General features: G+C 51.5%; 1 protein-coding gene across 1 annotated transcript in view; it reads right to left on the bottom strand.

Annotated features, from left to right (window-relative positions):
* The window catches only part of drosha (drosha ribonuclease III), an 80449-nt gene continuing 57039 nt past the window's right edge, over positions 1 to 23410 (bottom strand). The window contains 5 exon segments of the mRNA XM_061239056.1: positions 1 to 344; positions 10124 to 10170; positions 11482 to 11574; positions 17952 to 18055; positions 21124 to 21206. Of these exon segments, the coding sequence (XP_061095040.1) occupies positions 214 to 344; positions 10124 to 10170; positions 11482 to 11574; positions 17952 to 18055; positions 21124 to 21206 (458 nt within the window). The 3' untranslated portion in view covers positions 1 to 213.

Here is a 23410-nt window from a genome sequence, read left to right as displayed (position 1 = left end):
CCAATCCCACCCCCCCCCACTCCACAAAGACAGGCCAAAGTCGAGCTGGCAGAGTGCGTTTCATCATGGGTTGAGCTACAACTATTTGCCCATCACTCATTTCAACCAATCAAAATAATTTGCTCAGTACTACAGAACACAGCGATGATCGGTTCCAATGAGCGAGTATGAGCCAGCCACCACCCAGAGGTCAGAGGTCATGGGTCGGACGGGTCACTTCCTGCCGTCCTCCGCATCATCGCTCTCCTTCTCCTGCCTCTCCCGCTCTCTGCGCATCTCTCTCAGCTCCTGCCGGTACTTCCGCTCGATGAAGCGCTTCTGATGGGCCATCTGCGGGAAGTTATCTGTGTGAAAGAGAGAGGGAGAGAGACAAAGGGACAGAGAGAGAGAGAGAGAGAGAGAGGGGGAGAGAGAGGGAGAGAGGGACATAGGGACAGGGAGAGAGAGGGAGAGACATAAGGACATAGAGATGGGGAGAGATAGAGAGAGAGAGGGAGAGAGGGAGGAGAAAGGGAGAGAGAGGAACATAGGGACATAGAGAGGGGGGGAGAGAGAGAAAGGACAGAGGGAGGGAGAGGGAGAAGAGAGGGATGGAGAGAGAGGGAGAAAGACAGGGAGGAGAGGGAGGGAGGGAGGGAGATAGAGGGAAAGAGAGAGAGAGCAATGTCAGACATCACCAGAGTTCTTTTCCCCACCATTGTTCTTCCACTGGCTACACTCTGGACTGAGGCTAACCCACTGAAGGGGTTAAGGGAGAGGCCATTTAAAACATTTCTAGTCGGAACGCAAAACTTACATTGGTCGGCCGGCTGGTTCAATCCCGCATCCTGGGTGTGTCAAAGTGTCCCTGAGCAAGACCCCTAAACCCCCAATAGCTCCTGGCAAGCCTTACATGGATGCAAACCACTACTGGTCTGAGTGGGTGTGAGTGCGTGTGCGAATGGGTGAATGAGAAGCATTTGTAAAGCGCTTTGGATAAAAGCTCTGTGTAATTGCAGTCCGTTTACGCTTCTGGCTTTTAGCGGACACTCTCATCAGGGGCGATTTGCACAGCCTACATTACGTACACATACATGCGGAAGCCATTCAGCACAAGTAGGCCTACCCCGAAACCAGAAAAAAGACAAGATTTCCAAGGCCAGCTCTCTAACCACTACTCTACACCACCACCCTCATGTGTGAGATTTGTGCTTAAGACCAAATCCCGCCCATGGGCATCACAGTTTCGGAAGACCATGAATTTCCTGTGCCTGGGAGTCAGGATTTAGCGCAGCGTCCACTGTGGCTTTGGAGTCCAGTGCGTGAGAGGCAGACTCTGCCGCAGATGCTACACGTGTCGGCCAGACCTGATGATGTTGCTGGTGTGGTGCTGTCTCGTTGTTGTTTCTTCCTCTTTGTTCTCTTTGTTCTCTTTGCTTCACGGTTTTGAGAGCACAATACAGCCAAGCACATCACCAGAGTACACAGTACCACAGCGCACCAGCACACATACAGCACAGTACTTACTGAGGTAACAGTACTCAGTACCATAGCGCACCAGCACACATACAGCACAGTACGTACTGAGGTAACAGTACTCAGTACCACAGCCCACCAGCACACATACAGCACAGTACTTACTGAGGTAACAGTACTCAGTACCACAGCCCACCAGCACACATACAGCACAGTACTTACTGAGGTAACAGTACTCAGTACCACAGCCCACCAGCACACATACAGCACAGTACTTACTGAGGTAACAGTACTCAGTACCACAGCCCACCAGCACACATACAGCACAGTACTTACTGAGGTAACAGTACTCAGTACCACAGCCCACCAGCACACATACAGTGCAGTACTTACTGAGGTAACACTACTCAGTACCACAGCACACATACAGCACAGTACTTACTGAGGTAACAGTACTCAGTACCACAGCCCACCAGCACACATACAGTGCAGTACTTACTGAGGTAACAGTACTCAGTACCACAGCACACATACAGCACAGTACTTACTGAGGTAACAGTACACAGTACCACAGCGCACCAGCACACATACAGCACAGTACTTACTGAGGTAACAGTGCTCAGTACCACAGCCCACCAGCACACATACAGCACAGTACTTACTGAGGTAACAGAACTCAGTACCACAGCCCACCAGCACACATACAGCACAGTACTTACTGAGGTAACAGTACTCAGTACCACAGCCCACCAGCACACATACAGCACAGTACTTACTGAGGTAACAGTACTCAGTACCACAGCCCACCAGCACACATACAGCGCAGTACTTACTGAGGTAACAGTACTCAGTACCACAGCACACATACAGCACAGTACCTACTGAGGTAACAGTACTCAGTACCACAGCACACATACAGCACAGTACTTACTGAGGTAACAGTACTCAGTACCACAGCACACATACAGCACAGTACTTACTGAGGTAACAGTACTCAGTACCACAGCCCACCAGCACACATACAGCACAGTACCTACTGAGGTAACAGTACTCAGTACCACAGCACACCAGCACACATACAGCACAGTACTTACTGAGGTAACAGTACTCAGTACCACAGCGCACCAGCACACATACAGCACAGTACTTACTGAGGTAACAGTACTCAGTACCACAGCCCACCAGCACACATACAGCACAGTACTTACTGAGGTAACAGTACTCAGTACCACAGCACACATACAGCACAGTACCTACTGAGGTAACAGTACTCAGTACCACAGCACACATACAGCACAGTACTTACTGAGGTAACAGTACTCAGTACCACAGCCCACCAGCACACATACAGCACAGTACTTACTGAGGTAACAGTACTCAGTACCACAGCACACATACAGCACAGTACCTACTGAGGTAACAGTACTCAGTACCACAGCACACATACAGCACAGTACTTACTGAGGTAACAGTACTCAGTACCACAGCCCACCAGCACACATACAGCACAGTACCTACTGAGGTAACAGTACTCAGTACCACAGCACACCAGCACACATACAGCACAGTACTTACTGAGGTAACAGTACTCAGTACCACAGCGCACCAGCACACATACAGCACAGTACTTACTGAGGTAACAGTACTCAGTACCACAGCCCACCAGCACACATACAGCACAGTACTTACTGAGGTAACAGTACTCAGTACCACAGCCCACCAGCACACATACAGCACAGTACTTACTGAGGTAACAGTACTCAGTACCACAGCGCACCAGCACACATACAGCACAGTACTTACTGAGGTAACAGTACTCAGTACCACAGTGCACATACAGTGCAGTACTGAGGTAACAGAGTATGGCTGCTGAAAATAGTGCCATACATACGGCTACTGTTAGTGGGGGGAAAATAAATTCCAATTTCAAACTTCCTTTAACTAATTTACAACTACATTCACTGGACTATTTCAAAAGTATCCTAAGTTAATAATCTTTCAGGTAAATTATATTTCTTTTCTTTTTTTTTTACTGATGCTGTGTAACATTAAATTAATACAGACCTTATCTAAGCTTGCGGGGGATATTATCACAATTATAATTGCCATATTTAAAATGATTGGTCTCAGGCATTAAAGAAAAAAAAAGAGATAAGCTCTAGTACAAGGGTCCCAGTTTATAAATGTCTATTATTTCAATTAAATATTTATTTAAGCCTATTATTGAAATTATTATATGACTGGGACCCGCAAGGTTGGTGATTCTATCCCCAGTGTAGCCACAATGAGATCTGCACAGCCGTTGGGCCCTTGAGCAAGGCCCTTAACCCTGCATTGCTCCAGGGGAGGATTGTCTCCTGTTTAGTCTAATCAACTGTACGTCGCTCTGGATAAGAGCGTCAGCCAAAAGCCATTAATGTAACGTAATGTAATTAATGCGCACGCGCACGCACACGCACACGCACACACACACACAGAAGGTATACATGCATACTGTATACTGTAAATACATGAATATAAATTATATTATCAATATAGGTATCATTGGAGCTTTGGCTTTGCTGGGTCGAGGTTTAATGTTGGATTCCATGCAGGTTTAAGAAAGCGTTTGTCGATTTGGTCTTTGACATTCTTTGGGTCTGGCACAGGGATGAAGGCGAGTGCTGGGTTGTGTGTGTGCTGTATTCATGAGGTAATACCGCAGGAATGCTGGGATATTGCTGAGGTATGCGTGGCATCCCGTTGATTTCAGAGCTCCCACACCCGCAGATTTTATTTACTGAGCCGAGCACGTTTCCTCTCATTCTCTCAGACTTTCGGATATTGCAAGAACTTTAAATACGCCGACGTGAAAAATATTTATCATTAAATTTCCCAAAAAGATTTATTCATAACATGCTGCGGTATATTCCATTTTAATAAGTTTCTACAATTCGTTTGAATCCATCTTTAGTTGAAGTGCAGATGAGTCTGACAGTGGAGTCATGTTCGTTAGAGAAATGCAATATGCTGCAATATACTGTCCATATGATAAATACACTACACAGCAGGGTAGTATAGAGCATTATCGAAAAGAGGCAATACTTCGTACATAGGACCATACATTGTGAAGTGTTGCAATTTCTATAATATACACTCACTGAGCACTTAATTAGGTAGACCAGTATACCAGCTTGTTATTGCAAATATGTAATAAGCCAATCATGTGGCAGCAACAAAATGCATAAAAGCATGCAGACATGGTCAAGAGGTTCAGCTGTTTTTCAGACTAAATGTCAGAATGGGGAAGAAATGTGACTTTGAAACCCGTGATCTCCTGGGATTTTCACGCACAACAGTCTCTAGAGTTTACAGAGATTGGTGCAAAAGACATCCAGTGACCAGCAGTTCTGCAGGCAGAAACGCCTTGTTTATGAGAGAGATCAGAGGAGAAGGGCCAAACTGGTCAAAGCTGACAGGAAAGTAACAGTGACCTAAATAAGAACACATTACAACAGTGATACGCAGAAGAGCATCTCTGGACACACAACGCATCAAACCTCTAAGCGGATAGGCTACAGCCGCAGAAGAAAATTAGTCTAATAAATACCTAATGAAGTGCTCACTGAGTGCATGTTATGCCAATATATTTTCACTATATTTTATTTCTGTAAGTGGAGGTAAAACAGAACCATGTCTCTCAAAGCCAGGGATCGGCAACCCTGGACCTGGAGAGCCGCGGGAGTGTACTGGTTTTTGTTTTCATCTTAGTCAGCACCCGAGTGAGACCCAAGAAACCAGGGGAGGCGAGTTAACTGCGTCATTAACTGCTTTCATTGACCAATTAACACCCTGCGGCTCTCCAGGACCAGGAGTGAGGACCCCAGCACACCCTGCGGCTCTCCAGGACCAGGAGTGAGGACCCCAGCACGCCCTGCGGCTCTCCAGGACCAGGAGTGAGGACCCCAGCACACCCTGCGGCTCTCCAGGACCAGGAGTGAGGACCCCAGCACACCCTGCGGCTCTCCAGGACCAGGAGTGAGGACCCCAGCACGCCCTGCGGCTCTCCAGGACCAGGGTTTTGCGAGCCCTGCGGCTCTCCAGGACCAGGGTTTTGCGAGCCCTGCGGCTCTCCAGGACCAGGGTTTTGCGAGCCCTGCGGCTCTCCAGGACCAGGGTTTTGCGAGCCCTGCGGCTCTCCAGGACCAGGGTTTTGCGAGCCCTGCGGCTCTCCAGGACCAGGGTTTTGCGAGCCCTGCGGCTCTCCAGGACCAGGGTTTTGCGAGCCCTGCGGCTCTCCAGGACCAGGGTTTTGCGAGCCCTGCGGCTCTCCAGGACCAGGGTTTCCGAGCCCTGCGGCTCTCCAGGACCAGGGTTTCCGAGCCCTGCGGCTCTCCAGGACCAGGGTTTCCGAGCCCTGCGGCTCTCCAGGACCAGGGTTTTGCGAGCCCTGCGGCTCTCCAGGACCAGGGTTTCCGAGCCCTGCGGCTCTCCAGGACCAGGGTTTTGCGAGCCCTGCGGCTCTCCAGGACCAGGGTTTTGCGAGCCCTGCGGCTCTCCAGGACCAGGGTTTTGCGAGCCCTGCGGCTCTCCAGGACCAGGGTTTTGCGAGCCCTGCGGCTCTCCAGGACCAGGGTTTTGCGAGCCCTGCAGCAGGTCCAGGCTCATCACCGCAGCACGACCCCGCCTCACCCAAGCCTCTCAAAGTGAGGGTCACGCCCCCGTACCCAGCTTCCCCCGCTCCCACACTGGATCCACACCCCGGCTGAGTCCGGCGCGTTCCAGCAGGGCTGAGGCTCATGCTGAACAACGCCCTGGGTCCCGCGGGGCCCGGAGCGTCGGCGACAGACCTTTCTCTTCTCCGTCTCTTCATTTTTAATGTGGCCGGGCCCTGGCCCCCCCCTCCCTGTTCTGGTCTCCACACCGCTTACAGAGGGACAGACCCATACGCACACCCCCTCCCAGGAACACCTCACCCCCCCCTCCTCTTACCCAACCTGACCACACGGCTAGCCAAGCAGGCCGCGTTTTCTGACAAATTCACTTTCCCCCACCCGCGACAGGAACAGCAGTGTCGGCAGGAAGGGATGACTCGCCCGAGAAGTAAGCTTCAAACGGGAAGGGTAAGGCTCCTTTGGTATACAGCACTAACAGCATTTTCAGTTGCACTGTAAGTTCAAATATAAAAAAAAATTATATTCTATACGTGTCGAGAAATGCCTTCAGAGCTGCTGTACAGGCATAGTGAGGGGAGCTTGAAGTTTCAGTTACATGTACGATTTTAGGAGTTTAACTTTTAAGTTATTTTTTAAGATTTCTGGAGTTTCTCTTGCACGAGAAACCTAATGATAATAACATTTGACAGGCATTCTCACAGGCCCTTCCTGTTAAAAACGAAAGCAGCCATTTGTGCAGTGGTTATATTCGGCATATAAACTCACTACAGTCTTGCATTCGGCACCATATCTCCAAAGAATTTAAATCCTTCCGCAACTTCAGTTCCATGTACGGGAACTGAAAAATATGCTAACAAGCTTAGCTGGACTGTCTATTGTTTAGCACCAAGTAATTCAATTCAAGCGCACGGGGATTCCGTCTTTATTGTCATTTCAGACAACCGCGCGCTCGCGTTCGTGGCTGTGCCCATGGCAACGCGCGGCCCAGGCGGGGCAGAGGGGCAGAGGGGCCGTGTTTGCGGCGTTAGCGTAGCCGCGCTAACGTTAGCCCTCTCGCAGAGTCCACTAAAAAGCCGTCCCTCCGTCTCCACTGGAGTCCACAACTTTCATAAAGACTTATCCCTACCCCTGGTCACCTTCCCTCCCGCCCTCCCTCCCTCCCTCCTCCTCCCCTTTCTCTCCATCCCCCTCTCCCCCCTCTTTCTCTCTGCCTTCAGGGAACACAAAGGGTCCCCATTTGCCTGCGGGGCACCCCAACGCCCTCCAGAACATGGCGAAGGGCAGCCAGGAAAGACCCGTTCTCCCCAAGACTCACGTTCCAGCTTCGCGTACAATTATCGTCATGTTACATTACGTTTCATCATCGTTCCGTTTTCCCCAGCGCAATCCATAAAAGCCTCCAAAGCATTACATTATATTGCCATTGTTTTATTGTTGTATTATTTTAGATTTCATTTGAGTTATTGCTCTCCTTCCTGCTAAGTAAGACGCTGTTATCTTAGGCGGCCGAAACCGAATGGAGAGCAGTAAAGGGCGGCTGGAGCAGACCAGGCCCCGGTGAGCATTCGGCGGGTTTAATCGATAGCGTCGGCCGCGCTGAACGCTCCGCTCGTCCGCTGCATATTCGATTGGGGTTGCTGTTGCCGTAGAGGGCCCTTTCGGCTGGACGGGGGTCTCTGCGGGGCGTCGGGAGGGCGAGAGTGGCAGTTTGTTTTTAGCCGAGCCTCTCGGGCACAGCCTTTCACGCGGTTCCGGTTCCACGTTTCAGCCCGCGGCCAGCCAGGCCGAACCGGGCCGGAGGATGTGGAGTATGAGACATTAAAACCGACGGCGGCTAACGTGCTAACGGCGCTAACGACGCTCACGTTTCTCAGGGCTGCTGGGCTCTTAAACAGCTCCCCCACCCCCCCCCGCCACCCCCCACGGACACCCCCCAGTCCTCCCCACCCAGACAAGGCTGCACCCCTCGCGCCCGTTAAAGGAAATGACTTTTTATTCTGAATGCCGAGAGCCGCCCAGGACGCCTCAGCAGAGAGACTCCCATAAAAACTCAACGCAATTCATTCTCATAAATAAATATATAAACACACTGATAAACAAAGAGAGACTCTGCAGGGAAGCATTGAGGCCATGATGAAAAGATCCCCAACAACTGAAGATACACATCTCTCACACACTCTCACACACACATACAGACACACACACACACACACAAATGGACAGACACACAGAGACAGAGAAGCCCAGTCACACACTAACACACACACACACACAGACACAGGCACACACACACAGACAGAAACACACACACACAAGGTTACACACAGACAGACAGGCACGATCCCATACTCACGCACACACAGACAGGCACACACAGACAGACACACACATACACACACAATCTCTCCTAACCAGCTGTACCACAAATGCCACATTATTTCCCATGAGTCAGCTGGCCAAGGCCTGGTCCAGCCAGCAACAACAGCACAGACTTGACAGAAAAACAAAAAGATTTTTTAAAAACGTGATTCCCATTATGTTCCCGCAGGCAGGAGCTCTTCCCGCCCCCGTCAGCCGGGCTGGGGAGACTCCCCCTTTTCATTTATTTGGGGAAATGGCGTCGGCCGTACCCCAGATCCATCCCTAATGAGCCCGCTCGCAGTGATGGATGATTTTAAACCAGCTGACCTTTTCGGGAGCCATCTCTAATGTAGTCACACGAAACGGCAATTTATGAAGAGGAAACGCTAATTTACAAGGAACGAGCATCAATCAATCACGCCGACGTCTGTTTACACTGGAAAAATACATATATTAAAGGGCCAACGGACACGGGGAGGGGCCTACTCCTCGGCAGCCGGGGACTGCGAAGCGCGGCTCTGAAAAGAACGCAGAGATGCGCTCATTTATATTAATATTTATATATATATTTTTAGAAAGACAGTTCATCGGAGGATTTAAGCGGACGGACCCGTCTGCAGCACTGCGAGGGGCACAAACTCATTTGGTGTGAAATTAATTTGAAAACCTCGCCTGTCACGAGTTTGCAGAGTGGAGCCGACGCTGGCGTTTGTATTTATAATCCGCCGTTAACCGGGCTGAAGTGCAGCCTGCCTCGGCTTCTGCGATCTGTGATGAGTCTTTACAGCAGCTCGCCGTGGGGTTAATGTGCCCAAATCGAACTGCCGATGAGCTGCAACAAACTACTGTTCAGACTGAACAACTGAAACGGCCATCTAAACGCAACGACAAAAGCTCCTGATATTTGACTGAGAATTCCGAGCTTGCTAATCTGCACTCGAATTTCCATATTACAGGCAAGCGATAATAATAATCTATCGTATATCTCTCAAGCAATGAAATACATAATCCTCTTTTTGAAATTATTGCTGGGGCGGTTTAGAGAGCCAGTGGGAATTAAGCGTCGTCGAGGCGACTGAATTGAGACGGCCATCTTGAGGGTGCGCAAAGAGTTCCTTCACTCCCTGCAAGCAAACAACCAATCAAGGCCTTTTAGGAGCACAAGCTCCTCCCCCATTAGCAATCTCGTGAGTTCTCATGCACGCACGCACACAAACACACACACATGCTCAGCATTTACACACAAGTAAATTGTAAATGTCTGCATTTATATAGCGCCTTAATCCAAAGCTTGGTACACACACTCACACACCAACAGTGATTGGCTGCCATCCAAAGCACCAACCAGCTCGTCAGGAGCTTGCTCAGGGACACTTCCGACACACCCAAGGCGGGATCAAACCGGCAACTCTCCAACTGCCAGGTGACTGCTCTTACCTGCTCTTACCTGCTCTTACCTGCTCTTACCTGGTCTTACCTGGTCTTACCTGGTCTAACCTGGTCTAACCTCCTTAGCCGATGATGCCCCACAAGTGCACATGCCCACACACAAAGCCATAGGCAGACAGACGTACGGACAGACAGACATTCAGACAGAGACACGGGTAAAGTAACACTTGAACTGACGCGATTACTCTCTCTGAGCCACTTACATTTCTGGAGTGCATCCATCGCCGCTCCCATTTCCGCTTGTTGAATGCTGTTTCCGAGAAAGAAGAGATAACTTTTTATTAATTTATTTATTGTAATTTAATGTCGTTATTTTTTTTTTTCCTAAAGCGTATTCAAAACATCTTGTTTGCATTCAGTATGAAAGGAGACTCTGGACTGAGCGGATTAAATAAGAATGTTTTCAAAAGCAATTTCCACAATCAGGAGCGGCGCGACGCGGGGCGATATCTACAAAGGTAAGCCGGGGCGTGCGCTTCTCCCCGCTTGTTATGATATGCATTATGCATTTCATATTTATTTCAGAGAGGCGAGGGGCTTAGGCGCGCTAAATAAGGAAAACGGCGGGCCGCGGAACACCTTTTTGAGGGACAAAGTTATCGCCGGCTTAATGCTCCTGAAAGCTTCTTCAAGTAGGCCAGGTAAGGAGATTTAAATGCAACAGGCTTTGATACATTGGAATGGATTGTGTTGTTTTTAACTATTCACGCGTTTGTTTGAGAAGCTTTATCACTCTCGCGGAAGTCCCGCGACCCGCACTCTCCCGCTTTTGTTTGCCTGTCTCAAAGCGGGAGGCTTTTACGCCAGCTCACATCTCCAGGAGTACAAAGGAGAGGACGAGGTGGCCCTGCAAAGCCCTTTGTGATATTGTGAAGTTTTCATTTTTTTTATTATGAATCCAGCGCTTTTGAATTCCAGAACAACACAACAGTATTTGTTTTGGATTCAAATATTCTTATGCGCTCTATTGATCTTGGGGCATTTTGAACACTGCAGAAGCATTTTAGTTTTGTAATAAGGCTTAAGATCTTTTTCTTTTTTGTTCTGGTAAGTAGAAAATATTCGGTTGTTTTAAGTTAATGTTTGGTTGTCAAGTGAAATTTTATTATCCCTTTGGCAAGTCAAACTGTATCACCTCTTTGGCAATATTTTTGTCTTATTTAGCAAAAAAGTAAAAGGAATAAGATTTCATGTCTCAATATTATGTAAGAATAAAATACTTGTTTTTTTGGGGGTTTTTTCAAGGAGGAGCGGATAGGCAGGGTTTACACTTTTGGGATCATGTCATTAGCTCCAATCCACCAGGCAAACTTTGTCAAATGCATAAGTATTTGAACCAGAAACAAATCAAATGTAAACCCAGGTCTGGAATACAAACAAGCATCAAATAACAACAATAACAACCTCTTAAATGGAGTTTTCCACTCCTTGGCGCTATGGTTATAGCAAAGTTCACTCTACTTTACACGGCACCTGTGATACGTGTTAAAATGGGGTGCATTCACTGAACCGGGCCGAGCTCTCCAGCAGAACCCGGGTCGGATCGCGCGTTTCCACCCACCTGGGCCCTTTCCCACAGCCGATGCGCGTCCCCTTGAAGTACACGGCCACCGTGTACGTCCTGGCGTGAGACGGACCCACGGTCTGCAGCGTCCTGCAGGGCACAGACGAGGGAGAGACAGAGGGCGAGGATTAATAAACAAAACGCATCGCAGCGCATCAAGGCCTGCTGGTGACCATGGAGACGCTCAGAAAGGGTTTACATTGGGCGAGGAAATAAGAGGGAATCCATCATGCAGGAATCCCCACCACTGAGCAGTAACAAATGGATGTGACATTGGGGTTTAAGATGGAACAGGAGTTTACCCAGGGCCGGCCAAGGAACGCTGCCTTTTCATTCTCCATTTTATTTCACCGCCCCATCTTTTTGGCCGAGGAAGCAGCCGGCAATCAAATCAAGCGCAGTGCGAAGGCACGGCAGTCCGAGGAGGTTTGTTATTCTCAAAAAATAAACACACACAAGCTTCAGCAGGCTCTGTGATCCGCGGGCTGCAGGGAGAACGGAGAGCACACGTCCCTGCTGATCTCACATAAAATCTGTAAACACGCGCTGTTACCACAGGTGACATTTTCAGCGGGGAAAGACAAATACAAGGCTTTTCAAATCGTCGCATTTGCATAAACACGGCACACCGGACTTGAATCAGCTGAATAATTAACGCGCAATTTACTTATTTTGTGATTCGCATGCATTTTTAACGAGCCGGTGGTCATTTACGGCGAGGTGATTAATAATTGAATCAGCGTTCTCACGGCAGAGCGGAGAGGAGCCCACGGTGGGTGCTGTAGAACCCCAACACACCGCAAACAGCCTGAACCCAACACACCGCACAGCCTGACCCTAACACACCACACACAGCCTGACCCTAACACACCACACATAGCCCGACCCTAACACACCGCACAGCCTGACCCAAACACACCACACATAGCCCGACCCTAACACACCGCACACAGCCTGACCCCAACACACCGCAAACAGCCTGAACCCAACACACCGCACACAGCCTGACCCCAACACACCGCACACAGCCTGACCCCAACACACTGCACACAGCCTGACCCCAACACACCGCACACAGCCTGACCCCAACACACCACACACAGCCCGACCCTAACACACCACACACAGCCTGACCCCAACACACCGCACACAGCCTGACCCCAACACACCGCACACAGCCTGACCCCAACACACCACACCGCACACAGCCTGACCCCAACACACCGCACACAGCCTGACCCAAACACACCGCACACAGCCTGAACCCAACACACCGCACACAGCCTGACCCAAACACACCGCACACAGCCTGACCCAAACACACCGCACACAGCCTGACCCCAACACACCGCACACAGCCTGACCCCAACACACCACACCGCACACAGCCTGACCCCAACACACCGCACACAGCCTGACCCAAACACACCGCACACAGCCTGAACCCAACACACCGCACACAGCCTGACCCCAACACACCGCAAACAGCCTGAACCCAACACACCGCACACAGCCTGACCCAAACACACCGCACACAGCCCAACCCAAACACACTGCACACAGCCTGACCCAAACACACCGCACACAGCCCAACCCAAACACACCGCACACAGCCTGACCCCAACACACCGCACACAGCCTGACCCAAACACACCGCACCCCAACCCAAACACACCGCACACAGCCTGACCCAAACACACCGCACACAGCCTGACCCCAACACACCACACACAGCCTGACCCCAACACACCACACACAGCCTGACCCCAACACACCGCAAACAGCCTGACCCAAACACACCGCACACAGCCTGACCCCAACACACCGCAAACAGCCTGACCCCAACACACCGCACACAGCCTGACCCCAACACACCGCAAACAGCCTGACCCCAACACACCGCACACAGCCTGACCCCAACACACCGCACCGCACACAGCCTGACCCCAACACACCGCACTGCACACAGCCTGACCCAAACACACCACCGACAGCCTGACCCCAACACACCGCACACAGCCTGAACCCAACACACCGCACAGCCTGACCCCAACACACCGCACACAACCCTACCCAAACACACCGCACACAGCCCTACCCAAACACACCGCACACAGCCTGAACCCAACACACCGCACACAGCCTGACCGCAACACACCGCACACAGCCTGACCCTAACACACCGCACACAGCCTGACCCTAACACACCGCACACAGCCTGACCCCAACACACCGCACACAGCCTGACCCCAACACACCGCACACAGCCTGACCCCAACACACCACACACTGCCCGACCCTAACACACCGCACACAGCCTGACCCAAACACACCGCACAGCCTGACCCAAACACACCGCACAGCCTGACCCCAACACACCGCACAGCCTGACCCCAACACACCGCACAGCCTGAACCCAACACACCGCACAGCCTGACCCCAACACACCGCACACAGCCTGACCCCAACACACTGCACACAGCCTGACCCCAACACACCGCACACAGCCTGAACCCAACACACCGCACAGCCTGACCCCAACACACCGCACACAACCCTACCCAAACACACCGCACACAGCCCTACCCAAACACACCGCACACAGCCTGACCCCAACACACCGCACACAGCCTGACCCTAACACACCGCACACAGCCTGACCCTAACACACCGCACACAGCCTGACCCCAACACACCACACACAGCCTGACCCCAACACACTGCCCGACCCTAACACACCGCACACAGCCTGACCCCAACACACCGCACACAGCCTGACCCAAACACACCGCACACAGCCTGACCCAAACACACCGCACACAGCCTGACCCCAACACACCGCACACAGCCTGACCCCAACACACCGCACACAGCCTGACCCCAACACACCGCACCGCACACAGCCTGACCCCAACACATCGCACACAGCCTGACCCCAACACACCGCACCGCACACAGCCTGACCCCAACACACCGCACACAGCCTGACCCCAACACACCGCACCGCACACAGCCTGACCCCAACACATCGCACACAGCCTGACCCCAACACACCGCACACAGCCTGACCCCAACACACCGCACCGCACACAGCCCGACCCCAACACACTACACACAGCCTGACCCAAACACACCGCACACAGCCTGACCCCAACACACCGCACACAGCCTGACCCCAACACACCGCACCGCACACAGCCTGACCCCAACACACCGCACCGCACACAGCCCTACCCAAACATACCGCACACAGCCCTACCCAAACACACCGCACCGCACACAGCCCAACCCAAACACACCGCACACAGCCTGACCCAAACACACACCGCCAACAGCATTTGGACAGCATTTACTCCAGTAAAAAAAAAACGGATTCTCTTTTGGCCGGAGGCTGTGTGTAAGTCACAGAGTTCTGGGTCAGAGGTACATGTTGAGGGCTTTGGTTCTCTCTGTGGGGGTCCCCGCTGTCCCCCTTCCCCGCGACAGCAGCTGAAAGCAGGACGAGATTGCCCTGCCCCCCCCCCCCCATGCAGACCCCTGCTTTGAGTTGCCATGGTGAGCAGTAATGGCCGGAGTGCGGGTCTTTAGTCCTACACCTCGGACCACCAGCTCCTAACGACGCCTGGGTCTGGGCCCGGGCCCGGGCCTGGGCCTGGGCCTGGGTCTGGGCCTGGGTCTGGGCTTGGGTCTGGGCCTGGGCCTGGGCCTGGGCCTGGGTCTGGGTCTCGGCCTGGGTCTGGGCCTGGGTCTGGGCCTGGGTCTGGGCCTGGGCGTGGGCCTGGGTCTGGGCCTGGGCCTGGGCCTGGGCCTGGGCCTGGGCCCGCAGCGTGGCAGTGATCAGTGTGGCTGTGCATAACGCATACAGTAAAATTACTTTACAGTTTTTACTCTTTACTGTGTATGTTTCCGTGCGTGGTTTGAGTCGGAGAGTCACTGCACTTGAGGGTAGGCCTTGCCTGAATCGACTTTCCCTGGACGGTACAGTAAACTATTTAAATGACTGATCGATTGACAGACTGATTGACGGACTGCAGCGAGTGCGGAAGCAAGGTCGTCTCTAAATGGATAAATAACGTCTTACAGGCAAAAACGAGCCACGCTGCTCACATAATCTATAGTGTTCCTGACAGAGCTGTTTGGGGCCCAGAATCCCCCCCTCGCACCCGTGGGCCAGGGGCACTGTGACGTCAGAGGCTTGGTAACACGCCCCACGGTTCATTAGGCAGTGCCGGCTCTTCCCCTTTCGGGTTCCTCTGACACGCGTTACATGTTTAAAGAGTCCTGTCCCTCTGCTGTAAGTCACTCTGGGCAAGAGTGTCCGTCGCATGAATAAATAAAGGAGTGCGCATCGCTCCGAAGAGATCCGTACAGGGCCTCCGCAAACAGTAAATAACCGCATAAATAAGACAGGAGGCTACAGAACCGCGGACGTGTAACGGCGCGGAAAGGGAAGGGAAGCAGGTCGGGGTCGGTAGCGTACTCGGCGACAGCGGGACCGTGAAACGGACCCGGACGGGATGGGACGCCACTCTGAGCCGATTTGGGTCCGCCTAAAGCGGTGCTCTGCAGCTACAGGGGACAGACCCCACGGTGGTCTGGACGGCAGGACCACGGGACGACATTACGTTACATTATTGGCATTTGGCTGACGCTCGTATCCAGAGCGATGTGCAGTTGATTAGACTAAGCAGGAGACAATCCTCCCCTGGAGCAATGCAGGGTTAAGGGCCTTGCTCAAGGGCCCAACGGCTGTGCGGATCTTATAGTGGCTACACCGGGATTAGAACCACCGACCTTGCGTGTCCCTGAAGGTCCTCCCCTGTGTCCTGGCTCCTATCCCACAGTGCACCTCTTCTGCAGTCAGTCCAGGTTATAAAGCCAGGTTATTGTACACTCAGTGACCTTTACACCCCAGCTTGTCAATGCAAATATTTAAATCAGCCAATCATGTGGCAGCAGCTAAATGCATGCAGACATGGTCAAGAGGTTCAGCTGTTTTTCAGACCAAATGTCAAAATGTGATCTAAGTGCCTCTGACCGTGGAATGACTGTTGGTGCCAGCAGCAGTGTCACACGCGCTCACTGCTCTGGGGATGTTGTTAAACACGTCTGGTGCTACAGCTCAGATAACTCGGGCTGGATACTCTCGTGTGCTCCCACATTCGTTCCGCCAAACGAGGTAAAACGAGCGCTTAAATCCCGCAACGGGACTGATACTCTCACCGGAAAAGTGAAAACATATATCTGACAGGTATTTTAGAACGGGGAGGACACAAAGACGAAGCGGAGTTGTCCCGCGCGAGAGTAATCGGGACGCGGAACCCGAGGTAACCGGCGGAAACCCGAGGGCCGAGGCGCTGGCGAGTTTGGCGGCTGGAGCCGGATCCGCCGTCTAACAGGACGCCTCAGGATTCGGCAGTGCGTCCCTCCCGCAATCCAATTACCACCCCGCCCCCCCACCCCACCCCTCGCCGAGGCTCCGTTGCCATAGCGATGCCAAGTCCGCCGCAGAGCCCCAGGAGCGCTTTATGAAATGAAAAGTCGCTCCTTGAACTTTGCGGGAATAAATGACACCGGGCCCCGCGCGGTTCTCTCTTCCCGAACACTTCTTTGTCAGCGGACAGATGTCTTTCCCCGACCGCGACGTTACTCGGGAGAGAGGCGCCAGCGCGGCGGAGACAGGGAGACGGTCAAGGTTACGGAGAGAGGAAGAAAAAGAAAGAGAGGGAGAGAGAAACAAACGGCGAGAGACGTGAAGCGGAACGCTCAACCAGATGGAAAACTTCTGATACGAGGCAGGAGGGCAGATACCCAGCTCGCATGAAAAAAAGTACAAAATATGAAATGACACCAAAAATATCAAATATCAGACTAATATAATGGAGAAAAAACAAGTCGTCTGTGGGTTTCCTGCCATTTGCTGTGGCTAGCAGAAAGCAGAATGGCAACCAACAGTAAAATAAGTGAGAGAGAGAGAATGAGAGAAAGGAGAAAGAGAAGGAGATAGTGGAGAGAGGGAGAAGCAGTGAGAGAGGGAGAGAGAGGCAGAGAGAGAGAGGGAGAAGCAGTGAGAGAGGGAGAGAGGCAGAGAGAGAGGGAGAAAAAGAGAGAAATAGAGAGAGGGAGAAGGAGAGAGAGAGGGAGAGAGAGCGAGAGGGAGAGAAAGAGAGAGAGGGAGAAGGAGAGAGAGAGGGAGAAGGAGAGAGAGAGGGAGAGAGAGAGGGAGAGAGGCAGAGAGAGAGAGGGAGAGAGAGAGAGGGAGAGGGAGAGGGAGAGAGGGAGAGGGAGAGGGAGAGGGAGAGAGAGAGAGAGAGAGAGAGAGAGAGAGAGAGAGAGAGAGAGAGAGGGAGAAGGAGAGAGAGAGAGAGGGAGAGAGAGAGGGAGAAGGAGAGAGAGAGAGAGAGAGGGAGAGAGGGAGAGAGAGAGGGAGAGAGGCAGAGAGAGAGAGGGAGAGAGAGAGAGCTCACTTGTATAGGGGGATGTCTGGTTCCTTGCCCTCGGTCCTCAGGGTGAGGCAGCACTGCTGCAGCTGGGACTTTGGGTCGTTCCAGTCCTGATTCAGGATGAACTCCTGCAAACAACACAACACAGGGTACGGAGTGAGAGATGGTACACACAACACCACACAACACAGGGTACGGAGTGAGAGACAGTACACACAACCCCACACAACACAGGGTACAGAGTGAGAGAAAGTACACACAACACCACACAACCCAGGGTACAGAGTGAGAGACAGTACACACAACACCATACAACCCAGGGTACAGAGTGAGAGACAGTACACACAACACCACACAACATAACCCAGGGTAGAGTGAGAGACAGTACACACAACACAAGGTACGGAGTGAGAGACAGTGCACACAACACAACACAACACAACACAGCACAGAATGCAGAGTGAGAGAGTGCATACAACACAACACAGGGTAGTGAGAGAGACCGCGCACAAACACAGGCACAGACACACACAGTGCAGTACACACACACTCACATAGAGCAGTACACAAACACACACACACACATATATATATATAGTGCAGTACACACACAGGACAATTCAATTCAAAGCATTCCATCCGATATTTTATTTATTCACTTATTTACTTTGGCAAACGCAAAACCCAAGAGTCAAGCTGCAGCCTCTTCTGTAGTGTTCAATTCAATAGGCTTAAGTGTAAACTTGTTATATAAACAATTCAAACAGCAAGAGGCAGCAGTACACACCAATAAAGAAAATGTGCAGTACAGGGCCCCACCCCATAATGAACATGCACAGTAAACAGTAGGAGTGTAACAAAATGAAGATAGGGCGGACATCAGTAACCCATATTTGGCCGATGCTGGTGTGGATGCTTCCCAGCTGTACTAACGCAAACTGCAGCCACGCTCGTAGATGAAGCAAATGAGCACTGAGCTTTATAATTCAGCCAAAACCAAGAGTCTAGGGAGGTACAGAGTTGCTTTGAGTTTGAGTTTGGCTGGTAAAAAAAATCCCCCAACTATAAGGTTCAAAAGACTATGATTAGACTACATTTTGAGCATGAAAGTTTCACTTAATGTTCCATAATCATACTGTTCTATCACATCGGCCGTAATAATAGCTTATTACGGACACCGATACGTCAGTTTCAGTTTCAAACTAGTTTTTGCCGATACCTACAAAACCCTGATATTATGCATCCCCGTTAGGATTAGCAAAGCAATAAAGACTAAACAAGCTTTGGCTCCGATCAGTAGCTCGCTCGTTCATTCCCCCCTCTCTCGCTCTCCCTCCCACTCCAAATTCTGCGATGAGCAGAAATCACAGGACGTTGGAGTCGGACCCGGCGACTGAAATAAAGAGCATTCCATCAGCTTCCCAGGTGAACCGCCCCCGCCACACTTCTCCGTCCGACGGGACTCCTAAAAGCACTTCCATTAACAGAAACGCAGGCTCCTTATAAAAGGAGAAGACGTTTGAATGTACAACTGTCTGTTCCTATTAATTTACGAGAGAGCAGAGCGGCGGCTACACTCCCGAACCAAATGGCCACACGGAAAAACACGGTCCGCCACAGCTTGTTCGACGAAACGAAACGTTTTAGCATTTTATTCAGGCTTACGTAACCAGGTCAGTCAAGTGACAACTCGGTCCTTGAAACTTTCCAGGCTACAGGCAGCAGCAAAAGTCTTTTCACAAATGTTTTCAGTTGTGAAAAGAATAAATAAATAAATCTAATAAATGGCAGGGGCTGCATCATCATTTATTCTTAACTGTGTTTTATAAACAGATAAAGGTCTTATGAGTTAGCCTTTTTTTAATCAAGTCACCAGACCGTGTAATATAAAAAATATATATAAAAAAAGACTCGCCTCTATTTATTCACATGAAAGTTGAGTTCAAATCTTGAGCCAGTGTATGCAGTACGGCAGTACGTATGACAGCCAGGCACGGCTGAGCCGTCTTCAAACGCGCCGTCAGGCGTACTGGGCGTGGCGCTGCGTTTGGGCCTCGCTCCACCACACTAAAGCGAGAAACCGCCCTCTCAGTCGCACTCTCTCCAAACACCGGCGGGCACAGAACACAGGGTGGTCCCGCACTCCTGACCGCTACCCCCACCGCGGGGGGGAACGCGCCCGTGTGTCATTACCGCCAAGCTGCTCAGAAAAGCTCTCAGACCGGCGTCTAATCGCGAGGCTGCCCTGCGGTCAGGTGATTAGGGAACCCCGCTGGCCACCTCAAATCCCACCGTGTCATTTCCAGGTGGGGCGGGGGGGGGGGGGCAAAGTGCCATCCCTTCATCTTAGCGCGCTACTTAACCCGAACCGCTGCGGACAAGACGCATCCCAGCGATGGGACAGTCGTGAGTGGACGTGGTTTGAAGACCACCGTGAGTGGGCACTTAATGAGCACCTTTTACGGCTAATGGACTGTGAGGGAATGTTCCAGAAGCTCCTCAGATTTAGGGAAAGGCTCTCATGTCAGAGGCCCAGCCGGTGGATTTGAGGCGCTCCTTGAAGATGGTGGATCAGAAGGCGGCACATTCAGATGAGAAACCCAAACATTATCCCCCTTAACAGGAGAGCGCAGGCCTGTGGGAGACCGGGAACCAGGCCTGTGTGTATGTGTGTGAGTGCGTGTGTGAGTACGTGTGCGTGTGCGTGTGTGAGAGAGAGAGTGTTGGTGTGTGTGTGAGAGAGAGAGTGTGTGTGCATGCGTGAGAGAGAGAGAGTGTGTGTGTGTGTGTGTGTGTGTGTGTGTGTGCATGTGTGCGCGTGTGTGTGCGTGCGCTTGTGTGTGCGTGTGTGCATGCGTGTGAGAGAGAGAGAGTGTGTGTGTGTGTGTCAGAGAGAGAGTGTGTGTGTGTGTGGGTGTGAGTGTGAGAAAGAGTGTGTGTGTGAGCTCCAGCCAGACACTCATCAGAGCCTGTGTGAGATCCTCACTCCACACATTTACATCAGCGTATGCACAGAGAGGCCAAAATAAGCGGGGTAACCTTCACTGCCTGAGAAAAAAAGGACTACAAACCCCATGGTACACTGCAAACCTCAAACAACCTCCTCCCTGTACAGCACAGGTGAGCTTACCTTTAATCCTTTACTGTCCTACAGTGCACTGGAGCAAGGCGTGTAATACAGGGACTGTGCACTCACCTTTAACCGAGGGAAGAAACAGACATTCATGAAGGTGTGCACGTACTCCAGGTCCTTATCGATGTACAGAGCCGCAATGAATGCTGGGAAGAGAAGGAGAGAAACACATTTTTTTTAGGACTTCTTTTCGCATATGCAGAGCAAACGGGAACATGAAAAAAGCGTTTCCTTCAGCGAGACTCCCAGCATGCACGGCGACCTCGAGGCGCTTGATTGGCCAGTCGGGCGGGTCAGACCGCACCGATTAACCGGGCCCCCCGTGTCTCCACACCGTTTAACACAAATCAGGGAATCGAAGACGCCGAGGTCCACTTCCGTTCGGCAGGAGCATCGAGCAAAAGAACGAAGGGCTGTGGCCGGCTGAGACCGGACAAAGCCTCCTAATTTCTGAGGGTGAGGACAAAACTACCGCCAGCACAGGAGGCTAATGATCACAGCTGTTCATACATAACTGCCATTTCGCAAAACAATCAACAAACAACTCATACCAGGAGGAGGAGGAGGAGGAGGAGGAGCCGCAGAACAGAGGAGGAAGGAGAAAGTAAACTCATAAAAACACAGAAGAGATGCGGTGTGCGACAGTCAGATTTACCCCCGGGCGTTTTTCCGGGAGGGGGGGTAAGGATTTGTTTTGCCGCATTCATAGACAACAAGCAGCTCTGGTTTACCTGGCCGAGGTGAGTCAGCAAGCTCCGCCTCCCCGCTGGGCAGCCGATCTTTCAGCCTCTCCGCTGGACGCTAACCCGCGGACGCTGACAGGGGCCCAGCCCCAGGGCTTTCAGACGGCCTGACATTTCAGCCAATTTATTTGTCACCTCTGAATCTCCGTGTTCCCGGCTGGGCGCTAAAGCGCGTAAACGCTTTTCACAGCGCCGTGGAAGGTCTGATATTTCAGCGCAGCCGAAATCGCACCCCCGAATCGAGAGGGGGGGGTTACACTCACGTGCACACCACCATCGCCGTTCACACCCGCCAGTCCCACTCCCCCGCCCCTGCAGGCTAAGGTCGAAGGTCACCCCCCGGGAGCGACACGGAGCCGTCTGCCGTACGCGGCCGAACGAGGACTCTGAACGAACCGTGCCAGGCTCCGTTCCTGGAGGACAACGGAGTCTGCAGGTTTTTGCCACTTCAGCGTGGGAGTTGATTAATATAAGTTACTGGCCTGGCTAAAGAGTCCAAATGCAGCAGTTTGTAAAGCGCTTTGACAGTGTCAGAAGTTCTGCTGTCTGGAACTAGTCCAGCGCATTGGTTTCCAGAATAATACAGTGAGTATGAGGTTAGAGGGTCGCCTTTAATTTGTGGGCATTTACATCCATTATCCGGACAAGAAGTACAGCTCGATTAATAAACAGTCTCTTCATTTTAGGGGACAAAAGTAATTGGATGAAATAACATACTCATGAATGAAGCTGTCAATTTTAGTACTTTAGGTTGCAAATTATTGACATTCGACGACTGGCTGAAATCTGCTTACGGACTACATTGCAGCTTTCATCCAAAGTCAGAAATGGCTGCAGATTGAAAATAAAAGAAACCAGAATACACTGTGGCTCTCCAGGAAGCAAACACTCACTCACACACACACACACACACACACGCACCCACCCACACACACACACAAACACACACACACACAGAAATATGCCTACTACACAGACCGCAGTGTAGTGCACAGCTGATGTAAAAGATGAAAAAAGCCTTGTTCACAAACACCCCGCCTCAACATAACATAAGTTGTGAGAGGAAGCTGCTGACTGTGTGCAAAATGTGCTGAATCTGGAGCGTAACTCACCCAAACGTCTGAAACTTAACACGCTCCGTACTCTGCAGTTCAGCAGATACACACACTGAACACGAGGGAAGGGCCTGCTCGGGAAAGGCCAGAACGTTTCCCATGAGAATGCTTCCTACGAGACGAGAACGTTTCCTACGAGAACGTTTTCCACGAGGACGTTTCCCACGAAGACGTTTCCCGACAAGGACGTTTCTCACGAGAACGATTCCTACGAGTCGAGAACGTTTCCTAAGAGAACGTTTCCTAAGAGAACGTTTCCTAAGAGAACGTTTCCCCGTGCCGTACGGACACATCGCTGTCTGACTTTCACGCGAGGCACCGCACAGCTATCCTGAACGATTTCGGCCTTATCCTAGATTTTCAGCCTTCTGCCTGTTAGCATGCAGCCGCTAAAATCAATATGACCTCCAATTCAAAAGACATTACCCAGCTTAGCTTACAATGAGTAAACTATACCTACAGCTGTTAGAAGTGTCTGAGGCTTCTTCGCAA

The sequence above is a fragment of the Conger conger genome, chromosome 4 (assembly GCF_963514075.1).
Source record: "Conger conger chromosome 4, fConCon1.1, whole genome shotgun sequence".
NCBI classification, from domain to species: Eukaryota; Metazoa; Chordata; class Actinopteri; order Anguilliformes; family Congridae; genus Conger; species Conger conger.
The sequence above is the reverse complement of the archived record's forward strand: the minus strand, read 5'-3'. Positions and strand labels throughout refer to the sequence as shown.